Genomic DNA, 12,550 nt, shown 5'->3' with positions numbered 1-12,550 from the left:
TGATTAATTTGTAAATAAATCAAACTAAATGTAAAACCCTTAATTCAGTATCAAGACTGTGAATTTAAATGTTCAAGCTAAGAAACTTTAAATGAAAAGCTCCTGATGTACTGTACATATTGTATATATTAAAGCATCCAGTTAACAGCATAAAGATGCAAATTTATCACAATCTAAAGATGCAGTTGTTGCACAGATGTCTGTATTTTTAATAAAATGCAACAAGGTTCCCCCCAAGATTTTAAGTATCAGAGGGGTAGCCGTGTTAGTCTGGATCTGTAAAAAGCAACAGAGTCCTTTTGCACCCTCTAGACTAACAGATGTATTGGAGCACAGGCTTTCTTGGGTGAATACCCACTTCGTCAGATGCATCACCCATGAAAGCTTATGCTCCAATACCTCTGTTGGTCTGTAAGGTGCCACAGGACTCTGTCGCTTTTCCCAAGATTTTACTGATGGTTGAGGACAAACCTAGAAAAACTGTTTCTGAGAATCACAAAACTGTGTGTTTGGGGTGCGGGACATTTTAAATTACTTGTTTTTGGTTTTGTAGCCAAAATTTAAATATGGTATAAGTTCAGTATTTGATATGATCTTTTTCTGGGGACTATTCTGTGGGGGTTTGGAATTCAGTGATCTAATCTTTTTCCACGTCATTCCTGTTATTTACTCTAGATTAATTTTAAAGGTGTAGAGGAGGCTTGAGAGAAGAGTCTTGAGATAAGAGTATGAAAGCGTAGTAGTGGGGTTGCTGTTTCTTGTGTGTATGGCTTTTCATGGTAGGTTTTCTTGTTTTGGGGCTGCCTTTTTGAGAGGGGAATGACAATGAATCTTGTATTACATATTTACAAAACTGTTACAGAAAAACTGATTTGTATATCTTTCTGTATCTATCCATCCTTAAACCAATTGGTATGCTGTGTGTTGGTGATGGTATATGAACTATCAGAGTAAATGTGCACTTATACTTACAGTATATCTCTTGATATATTACGAGTTACTATTATATGCTTAGCTACTCTTAAAATGAAATTGGATAAAACAAATTGGTTACACATGTTGCAAATTAATGTCTCCTCATTTGCAGATGCTGAATGATGATTTAAACTGAACAATCAAGGTAAATACTTTTTGATGTAATATTGCAGTGGTGTTATTGTTGTATTGGTCCCGGGGTATTAGAAACACAAGATGGGTTAAAGAGACAAGCTTTCAAACTACACAGACCTGAAGAGCTCTGTATAGCTCGAAAGCTTGTCTTTCACCAAGAGAAGCTTGTCCAATAAAAGAGACCACCTCACTCACTAGTCTCTCTTGACATAATATGTTGTTTAACTGCAAACGCAAAGAAAACATACATAGATGTTAACTGTGTTTGAAAACAAAATATAAATTCTGTAGAGATCAAAACAGGTAAAGAGAATACCAGTTGGCGAGTCTAATACTAAAACATTAAACAGAGTGGGAGTAATTTAGACCCATTATTTTAATCACTTGGGTTTTTAAAATTGAAATTTGAAAACTTGTGCAATTGTGACTTTAGATGCTTGGTTTTTAAAAATGCCTCTACTTAGAAGGATCTTATTTGAATTTTATTAAACTTGTGTTGAAAAACAAAACACAATATTGAAAATTATAATCCTGATTCTGCAAAACCACTTAAGTAACTATGTAACTTTAATCACATAATAATCAATGGGAGAAGCATCTGGAGTATCAGGTTCTAAAATTGTATCTTTATGAAACTTTTCTTAGTAGCATAAAATCTTAGTCACTTCAAAACAAACTTGTTAGTGTTAACAATAAAAGTTAATTTAGACTTTCAGTACATTTAACAGAGTTATTGTGAGCGTGTTTATACGTCCAGGCTAAAAATTTCAAAAATAGGAGCCTCTTAAACTGAGGTTTCTAGAACTATATTTAGGAATTGTCTATACATGAGATTTTTCTGAAATAACTCTATGTATGGACACTCTCTTATTATGGAATTGAGTACTTTCTGGTTTATCTTAATTCAAAAGTGGATTAAGCAAAACCTGAACAAGGCACTTGGGAATAGCTATTAATTTTCAAGGTAGGATGTGAATTTGAAGAGTAATTCAGATTAAGTGTAGACAAGCCCTCAAACACCTGAATGATTTAGGAATAAAAATTCCATTTACTGCAGGCTGCAAACCCTGATGGAGTACTGCCTGGTTAAAGCTGTAATGCTTCAATTGACTTGTGGAAGTTTAGTTTATCAGAGGGTGGTGTTAGTTGTAAATATGGCTATGGCTTATTTGCTTATCAGTTTGTTCTCACAGTAAGGATGTTAGAGGTTTTAAGTAATGAAACCATAGTAGAGAAATCTCTGTGAAATCTGGAAAACTAAAGAGAAAATACAAAGCATCCTCTTTAGCAATTCAGGGCTATAAAATGGGAAGACATGACTTTAAAAGAATCATGATTTGTATGTAGCTGCTGTGCTTAAACACAATTCTTAGAGTCTGATTCCCTCTTTTATACACAGGTACAATAAATATGGGCACTAGCAAAGTGTTGTGAAGTGATCTGAAAATGAGATTTTTTTCACTTATGCATATGAGTCCAATGTGCTGTTACTGTAAAGCCTAGTTAATTGATAAAGTGACTTGTAATTAACAAAGGGGGAAGAGAGATATGGAACCATGGTACAAGCTGTAGCTAAGTTGGTTTATAAGTAGAAAACATAGTCATGATCCTACAAAGACTTTTCATGAAGTCATGTGCAGGGCCAGATTAACACTCCTGTGGGCTTCGGGCTATTAGATTTTGTGGGAGCCCCGCATACAAGTCTCTTTCCTAATTTAAAACAAAATGATCACAATTATGGCATCAAGGCTATTAATGCTATACTAAAGTTGCCTTTTAATTAACATAAAGCAGCTTTGTGGTTACATTTCATTCTTAAAACATGTAGAATATAGTTAATTCAAAAGAGCCTACTTCTTATTTTAGAACAGTTATATTAGTTTCTTTGTGGGAGGGAGTTTGGGTGCAGGAGGGGGTGCAAGGTGCAGGCTCTGGCCAGGAGGCGCTTGCCACAGGCCAGTGTGGATTTGGTTGAAATCACTAGTCAGGAAGACTCGATTTAATCATGGATTTCTATATAAAAGTGCATTCTTGTTGGTTGTTATAACCTTAATACATATTCTTCATAACTCAGATGTTTCATTTTTAGAAGGTGTACACTATACATTTTTAAAGTGATTTATTTTGAAAACTTTTCAGATTAGTTTTACAGCTGTATCAGAAAATGAATGATTGTTTGGTTATTTCATTTACAAAAGGTAACTGAGGCCATGGCTACACTGGAGAGTTGCAGCGCTGGTGAGGGGGTTGCAGCGCTGCAACTTAGGATGTGGCCACACTTGCAAAGCACGGCCAGCGCTGCAACTCCCTGGTTGCAGCGCTGGCTGTACACCCGGTTGTGCCACGGGTGTAGCGATTCCAGCGCTGGTGATCCAGCGCTGGTCAGCAAGTGTGGACTCCACCAGTGCTTTTATTGACCTCCGGGGTATAAGGAGGTATCCCAGAATTCCTGTCCACAACAAACCGGAAGAAAGGGGGAGCTCGGAGTTCAGCCAAACTGCTTATTTAAAAAACAAACACAGCTCCTGTTTGCTGAGCGAGGGGATGCAGGCAGGGGAATTACTTTGGATGTTCACAGCTGTTTGCTTGAAGAGAGAAACAGCATGCTCACACAGCAGAGGGGGAGGGGGAAGTCCATATTGAGCAGATGCTTATGTGGTCTGACGGCTATTTAGGAGTGCATAATTTGCATTTAGTGAATGGGGGGGGGAAGGGGTCAGAACTTTAAAAATGATTGAAGGTAGGCACTGTGTGTCTTCCAGTCCTTAGAACTTGCAAGGCAGGGAACTGAGAACAGTGTCAGCTCCAAAAATCCATTCTTTCTGTCTCCCCCACGCTCCCTGTCACATTCCACCCCACCCCCCTCTTTTGAAAAGCACGTTGCAGCCACTTGAATGCTGGGATAGCTGCCCACAATGCACCACTCCCAACAGCGCTGCAAATGCTGCAAATGTGGCCACACTGCAGCGCTGGTAGCTGTCAGTGTGGCCACACTGCAGCGCTGGCCCTACACAGCTGTACGAACACAGCTGTAACTACCAGCGCTGCAGAACTGTAAGTGTAGCCATGGCCTGAAGCAGATATTTATGAAGTCATTGGCTGGGGAACTATTTCCAGTTCAACAGGTTAATTATTAATATTTGGAGGATTTTCTTGCCATGCTGTATTAGGAGACAGACATTTCAATTCTTTTATTTAACTAAAACAACAATGTTAGGTATTCTGGATTTTTTTCTTCAACACAAACATATACTGTTTTAACAAAACAAGCATATGAATTTTTGAATTTAGTTAAATATTCAAGTTTTTTTTTAAATCAGGTCTGTTTTTGTTAAAATTGTTTGTAAGTAAAATAGTTAAATGAAATATTTAACAAAAAAAATTTAATCAACTGTGTCAGCCAGGTCGACACGAGAAACTTAAAATATTGGGTTCTGCAGCTAACTCAGTTCTGTCTTCACCTTCATTTTCCTGTTTGTTCATAATCTGGAAAAGAGAAACAAGCTTTCCTGCTTTTTTAGGTCCCAATTTCTCAATTTGTAATGAATTATTCCAAAGGAAGAAAATATTCTTTCTACACCGGCAGAAGAAGCTACTGTTTAAAAGTGAGATTATCACTTCAGCAGTCTCTGAATCCAAGTGCTTAAGTGACTTCCACCAGTACACTGGTGTGACTTTCTTTAAAACCTCATCAACAAACACACATTTCTTGAATGGTTCTTATTCCCAAACTGGGTTTCTTTTACAGGCTGCTGCCATTATAGGTTTCCCCTTCTAGCGAAAGAATGGGATGGTAGATCTCAAATCAATGAAGGCTACACTCAGAAAGACCTACAGACTTCTGGAATATGCTGCTCAAAAAGTTTCACTTTTGTTTCTGCTGCCTGTCCGTCCCTTCTCACATTTATCTCAAGACTTGTAGATCTCCTTGTCCAGATCGATTCTGCCCCCAACAATCTTCTATTCATTGAACTTTTTGAAACTTTGCACTTTTAGAGAGAGGTAAGGGATTGACTCTGTGTACACAAATTTGCAGAGGGCCAATAAAGTTGAGGTCTGTTATTTCTCACTTCTAAATATTTTATTTATTTATTTACTTACTTACTTAACATGCTTGTTAACAGCAAAAATGTTTTTATCTCTGGAGACACAAATCCACAGTTTGAGAACTGCAAAACTAAGCATCTCTGATGGTATCTTCTAGACTGAGCACTGAATCTCATTGAGTAGATAGAAAGATTAACCTAAATAATCTATACAGATGCCCCTAGAACTCCATAAGATTGGGTCCCTAATCCATGAGCTATTAGAATTCATTTACAAAACTTTTCTTAAACATCACATGAATATATTGTCTCATACTATAGAATTAGAATTTATAATCCCTATTCCATGATGAGATATCTTTGAGCTATAATGTATCTTAATTAAAACTATCTTTAGATAGGTTTTTCCCTCAAAAAGCATTTTATCAAAAAAATCCATTTTTTTTTTTTAAATCATGGATTTTTATCCACCTCCCACAGGTGGCTCCTGGCCAGCAGTGTAGCAGGGCTCAGACATGCTGCCTGCCTTCCATAGCCCCACGCCATTCCCGGAAGCAACCTGCTGCTGGCATGTCTCTGTGTGTCTCTGGGGGGAGGGGGACAGCATGTCCCCGTGCGCTGCCTGCAAGCACTGCCTCTGCCCGGAAGCGCCACTGCTGCAGCTCCCCTTGGCCAGTTTTCAGCCATTGGGAGCTCTGGGGACAGGAGCAGCACATGTAATTGCCCCCCCGCCTCCCAGGGGCCGCAGAGATGTGCCAGCAGCTGGCTGCTTCCGGGAGCAGCGTGGGGCCACGGTATGAAGGCAGCCTGCCTGAGCTCTGCTGCACTGCTGGACTTTTAGCAGCCCGGAGATTGCAGTCGGTTGGCAGAGTCTCTAGGATCGACCAGTCGATCACGATTGATGGGTTGGTGACCACTGAATTGTATATAATTATGGATTTATTTTTGTGAGCCCTCCCCCCTTACCCGATTCCCTGGGCTGCAGCCCCTAAAGCCCGTGTTAATCCAGCCCTGGTCACGTGAGTAGTTTCATAAACTTCAATAGACTTCTTATGTAGTTATGCATTGCTCAACATCATTGCAAGATCATGGCTATGGTTGCATATTTACTAGGATGTAAAACTTTGTGAAAGAAAATTGGCCACTCTACTACTATTTCTTGTTTAATGACATTTTAAAAATATTAATGTACTCTAACCTTGTACATATGTCCATGAAGGTACCATTTTAGTGTTGATTACCTTCAAATAGTGTAGTCCAAGGATGAATAAATTTATTCATCTTGCTGTGGACGAAGTGGCTACCTTTTCTCGTTTGAAATCCTTTCTGCCTTAAGGCTCCTGGTTTTTACTGAACTTGGGGCATTTAAAAAAATTTTTCTTACTGTAGATAGGACCTGAGACTGAGCATTACAAAAAAATGGGAACTGTAGATAGAAGGAACAAGAGCACACCTGAAATTCCAGGGGTCTGGGTCAGGCCTTGATTCTACATCAGCACATTGTCATGTGATATGTATGCTAGCTTATAGCAGCTCTCAATTCTGTCAAAGCAGCTGTGTTTTCACGTGATATGTATGCTAATTAATAGTAGTAATTAAAAAAAGTGGGACACTGTTCTTCATTAGAGAGATGAGGTGGGTGAGGTAATATCGTTTATTGGATCAACTTCTGTTGGTGAGAGAGAAGCTTTCGAGCCAAACAGAGCTCTTCCTCAGATCTATTAATTCACCCACTTTGTGTGTCTAATATCCTGAGACCGACATGGCTACAACTACACTGCATACTGCATGTCCTTAGTAATTTTTAGGGAGGGAGAAAGAAAGGCCAAGTGGGCCACATAAAGGGAAAAACCTCCAGTGATTGAGTGGAGAATATCCTAATGCCTTTCCAACTCTGACCCTGTAGACAGGTGCTTATTTTGCTGAACTAGTTTGACCTTTCCTAATTGTCATACATTTATGGGGAAAGTGGGTAGACTGGTATAGGAACCTTAGGCCATGTCTACACTATGGGGACTAAAATGGCATAGCTATGGTGGGATAACCCCATAGTGTAGATACAGTCTACAGCAATGGAAGTGGCTTTTCTGTTGCTGTAGGAACACAACCTTCCCAAGCACATCATCTTTGCTGGTATCTAGGTTGATGGAAGTATTTTTCCATTAATTTACTGTATCTATGCTGGGTTAAGTCCGCATGGCTATTGTGCTCAGAGGTGGGAATTTTTCACACTTGAGTTCTGTAGCTATGTCGAATTAAAACTTAGTGTGGAGTGGGCTTTCGGGTTAGGTAGCTTAGGTAGCTGATAGAAACATTTCTTTGACTTCTTTTGTGTTTAAATTGATAATTATAACACTTCTGGAAGCTTTTTTACAAGTCTGGATGACACTGAGGAAAATATCCTGGCAGTCAGTCTATACCAGCACTCCGATTCTTGCTAGTATCAGTGCTGAGCCAACAGCGTAGATCTTGCTAAAATTCTGAATGTAGATGTGGCCTCAGTACCTTGAATCCAGTTAAATATGCTGAGTACAAGAAGTGTAAGACAAACATTGTAAATGGTTCCAGCAAGGTTTTGTAGTGGGCAGAATAAGGTCTGGTAGAGCTCACATCTTTGCAATTGTTGTGGCTAAAGATGTTTCTGCAGCAGGGTGAATTGGCTCACATAGAGAATGCTGTCTGCAATAGAAAAAGGTAGACCCATAACTGTTTTTAATGAACTTCTACTTCTGAGGGCATTCTGCGCCAAAAGTTAAAAATTCTCTGCACAATATTTTAATATTCTGCAAAATCTGCAAATTTTATTTCTCAAATAAATGTGGAGGCTCCAGCGTGGCATTGGGGAGCACAGGCCACTGGCTGCACAGAGGTGGGAGATCACTCTGCAGCTCCCCCCAAGGACATGGACTCAGTGGTGAGACTGCACCCAACCCTGACACAGCGCAAGAACCAGGCCTGCCCCAGAAACACCCCAGGGCCCTGTCCCTCCCTGTGGGTAGGCAGGCTCAACAAGGCAGGATCCAAGTGTGCAGAGGCTTAGTGTGGGGGGATTCAGGTGTGGTTTGAGATGGTTCTGTGCGGGGCAATGTGGGCATGAGCAGCTCAGTGACGGATCTGGGTATGGAGGGAATTGTTGGGGGGAAAGATTCTGAGTGCAATCGTATTGGGACTCTACAGGGGGTCCAGGGGAAGATGGTTGGGGCTCAGTGGGAGGGGTTCAGATGCTGGGGGAGTGAGGCTAAGTGGGGTGGGGATTGGATGCAGCTGGTTGGGGCTTGGTGGGATGAGGAGCCGGGTGTGGGTGGCTTGGGGGAGTGGTGCTCATCAGAGGGTTCTGAGTGCTGGGGGGGTTGGCTCGGCAGGAGGGTCTGGGTATGAGTGCATCTGGATACATGGGGGTTGGGGAGATGGGGGAGCAGCTCCCTGTAAAGGGATCCCTCCCCCTGCAGCTAAGGAGTGATGGGTACAGGAAGTGGGGGTGGTGTGGGGGAGGGGAGTTCGCAGAGCTTCCTGCAGCTGGGGGAGAAATCTAGGGGTAGGTCTGACCAAGCCCCAGATGCCATGCAGGGGAAGAGGAAGTCCTGTCTTGCCAAGCCAGGACTAGCAGCTGAGTTCAGCACATGGTAGGAGATACCAGCCAGGTCTTCTCCAGTCCTGCCACCTGCCCCACAGTGATTGACCTCTCTGCCAGCTGCCCTGGACACCCGAAACATACTGCTGGGGAGGGTGGCATGACCACTCGCCTTTGCTTCCCTGTCAGAAAATCACTTTTCTGCACATAAATTCACAGTCATAAATTCTGCACATGCGCAGTGGTGCAGATTTCCCTGAGGAGTAAACTTCAGTCTCTACACACAATGTAAACACTGAGGATAAAGAAGTGAATGAGAATGATCTAAGAAAACTGTTGTTCTGGTAGTTCACATTTTGCTGCAGTTTAATAAAATAGATATGTTTGGTATTTATATTTCTTGCTTCTACAAGGAAGCTTCCAGTGATCTTGGCAAATTAATGTAAGATAAATGAATTTTGGTGCTAACTGGAATGAGGAACTAAAAGTGGCTAGATAATAATTAAGGCAGGAACTCTCCAAATGCCTGGCTTTACCCCTATCTTCCCCCTCAGGGTTTTAATGAATGTAAATTGACTTATTGCATATTATGGTCTTTATCTAGACCAACTTGACACCTTTCTTGCAGACTAACTGTGATGGTTTTGTAAAGTGGACAGGCTTTCACTATTTCCTGGGAAAAGATGTTCAAAAATATCCAGTAAATGAAACAAGGAGTTCAAACCCAGTCTCTGGAAGTAACTAATCAGTGTGCTAATTCATACAACTACACAGACCATAGTCTGAAGAAAAAACACTTTATAACCTTGTCAAAGTTCAGAGCAATGGCACCTATATTCTCTATGGTCCAGTGAGGACACCCACTCTTAGACTTCTGGCTCCCTAGCCATCATCTCTCGAGTGTAGACATGCATCTCTCTCCCTCCTTACCCCAGGGTATTTTTAGGCTGCACAGCTCCCTAGCTAAACTGTGAATTCCTCAGCAAAGGCAGAATGTGTAAGTAGGCCTGCCTTTATTTCTCCTCAGAGATGGTAAACCGTGCAGTTGTCACAGTTAAGTTACCTGTGGCAAGCCCATGCCCATTTATTCTGAAAGTAAAAGCATTACAGAGCAAACATATCAAAATAATAAAAAACCTAAATGTGCTAATAAGCATACTGGAGATCACCCCAGCTCCAACAAGGGCTCAGGCAGGTGAACAGTCCTTCAAGTCCCACATGTGTTGAAGTTCATAACTCCTTTTGCTGAGAACAAGAACACCATGAATCTTGAGTTACTTCTTTATGCTGTTTTGCCCTTTTGATCCTGGGAATAGGTAATTTGCAGACAAAGTTCCCCTCCCTAGGGCGAGCCTCCTATAAAGATCAAGTCCAAAAGTGGGTGGGCATTTGCATTTCCCTCCTCCCAAATATTTCCTAGGGAAGCTGTTCAACAGTTTATTCTTATCTCATTGTTACAAGAGTCCGTTGAAATTCATAACACTTCCCAAGGTTTACATTATTCATGTCTCCTATACAAATTACATACAGTCCCATAATAACACACATTTGCATATCTAATATAATGAGCTCCTAAAATATTTTAACTTAATTCAGTAAGGTTTAACTTTATTGAATTTTTGTCCAGGAATTTGCCCCATCTGTCTCAAACCCATTTGAGATTTAAAAAAAAAACCAACTAGATAAGTTCATGGAGGATAGATCCATCAATAGCTATTAGCTAGTATGCTCAGGGATGGTATCCCTAACCTGTGTTTGCCAGAAGCTGTGAATGGGTGATGGGATGGATCATTTGATGATTATCTGTTCCGTTCATTCCCTCTGGGGCACCTGGCATTGCTGTCAGAAGACAGGATTCTGGGTTAGATGGACCTTTGGTCTGACCCAGTATGGACGTTCTTATCCAGTGGGAAGTGCGCTACTTTTAAACACTTTTTTAAAATTACAAACATTTTTAATCAGTTCCTTTTCTTTTTGCATGTAAGGTTTAGTGAGCAGTGACTTGGGCGTAACACTTTATGGGTAGTGCATGAGTATGTAAACAATTCAATATTTAACAATATAATAAGTTGTCTTTATCACAAGGGGAAAATGTTCCTTCTTAACAGGGTCTCTCTTATGTTACAGGACTCAGAAATCAGGAGGATCCATTTCCATAACAATGGCAACAAAATCATCTCTACTTAAAGTAATACTCTTGGGTGATGGTGGAGTCGGGAAGAGTTCACTTATGAACAGATATGTCACTAACAAGTTTGATACACAATTGTTCCACACAATAGGCGTGGAGTTCTTAAATAAAGATTTGGAAGTGGATGGACACTTTGTTACAATGCAGATATGGGACACAGCAGGTCAAGAACGGTTCAGGAGCTTACGGACTCCTTTCTATAGAGGTTCTGACTGTTGCCTTCTAACTTTCAGTGTAGATGACTCTCAAAGCTTCCAAAACTTGGGTAACTGGAAAAAAGAATTCATTTACTATGCAGATGTGAAAGAGCCTGAAAGTTTTCCTTTTGTGATATTGGGTAACAAAGTTGACATAAATGAAAAGCAAGTGTCGACAGAAGAAGCCCAGGCCTGGTGCAGGAACAATGGCAACCATCCCTATTTTGAGACTAGTGCAAAAGATGCCACTAATGTTGCAGCAGCCTTTGAGGAAGCTGTTCGAAGAGTTCTTGCTACTGAAGATAGAGCAGATCACTTGATTCAGACAGATACAATAAATCTTCACCGGAAGCCCAAACCCAGTTCATCTTGCTGTTGACTGTTAGATTTTTTTTTTTTTTTTTTTTTTTTTTTGCCAATAAAGTTCTGACAAACTTATTCTAAAAATAAGAAAAGGAGTAATAGCTCAAATATAAGTGGGTTCCACTCTAATATTATTAAAATGTAACATTCTGCTGCTTTACTGGGGGGAGGGGAAGGCTTCCATTCAGTGAGTGACTTGTTTCTGAATTAGTGGCATCTTCTGTTTAGAAAGATGTCAGCTAAAAATGTTCATTTAATATAAATGTGTAATTTGCAAAGCTAACAAATCAAATGATAAATACTTTAAATGTAATTCAGAGAAACTTGAAAGTTCTAGAAGCACTACTTTTGGGTTTTTTTCTGTAATTCAATGCAAGGAACAAATTTTGTGTGTGTGTGTATATTTTTATGAAATTAGCATTCCATTTTTGGTTCACTAAAACCCATTTCATAACATCATAATGCTAAATATTAAAGAACTTCAGTCTCATTACATTCCTTTTGATCTGAGTGGTACTTCATCTGATTTTTTTTTTAAAATTCTATATAAACCTTTAGATTTTCTGCTATTAAGTACCTACTGTCACTAGAACTACTGTAGATTTTAAGGTAGGAAATAAACCTCCTGCATACTTAATGTCTGTGTGTTTTCCCTTCATCTGCTCTTCTAAAGCCTTGCTGAATTTTGCCAACAGGTTACTTAAAGCTGCATTTGTGCCATAGAGCTAATGAGACACATGTCATGCTAGGAACTTGATGTATGGCTGAAAACTGACTTGTATGCAACTGAAGCAGCCCCTCAGTTTACAGAGCTGCTCCTTGTGCAGAAGCAGGGCTTCATCTGCTTAAATAAGCAACAAATAAGTTTACACTTGTTATCCTTGTAGAGCTAATGAATCCTGCTCTATTCTCTTTTAGATTGACATGGGCAATAACAGAACTTCTTACTTAAATTTCAGTCAGTTATATCCCCAAACACAGGGACATCTGTTCCTGAGAGCACAGTTTGCAGTGTGGAACCTTTTATTACTGGTAACACTGCTTGACTGCCAAATCCCAGGATAAGCTTCCA

General features: G+C 40.2%; 1 protein-coding gene across 5 annotated transcripts in view; it reads left to right on the top strand.

The window, feature by feature from the left end:
- RAB9A (RAB9A, member RAS oncogene family) overlaps positions 1–12,115 on the top strand; it is a 46,030-nt gene extending 33,915 nt beyond the window's left edge. For 2 of the 5 annotated variants that reach the window (XM_050964796.1, XM_050964785.1), the window contains exons 2-3: positions 1,088–1,120; positions 10,855–12,115. In XM_050964796.1, the coding sequence (XP_050820753.1) occupies positions 10,889–11,494 (606 nt within the window). In that variant the 5' untranslated portion in view covers positions 1,088–1,120; positions 10,855–10,888 and the 3' untranslated portion in view covers positions 11,495–12,115. Of the gene's footprint in view, positions 1–1,087; positions 1,137–10,854 lie in introns of all 5 variants that reach the window. The other 3 variants (XM_050964775.1, XM_050964766.1, XM_050964806.1) reach the window with 2 other exon arrangements.
- The last annotated feature ends 435 nt before the right edge of the window (positions 12,116–12,550 follow it).

The sequence above is a fragment of the Gopherus flavomarginatus genome, chromosome 1 (assembly GCF_025201925.1).
Source record: "Gopherus flavomarginatus isolate rGopFla2 chromosome 1, rGopFla2.mat.asm, whole genome shotgun sequence".
Lineage (NCBI taxonomy): Eukaryota > Metazoa > Chordata > Testudines > Testudinidae > Gopherus > Gopherus flavomarginatus.
This window is presented reverse-complemented; position numbering and strand designations above follow the sequence as displayed.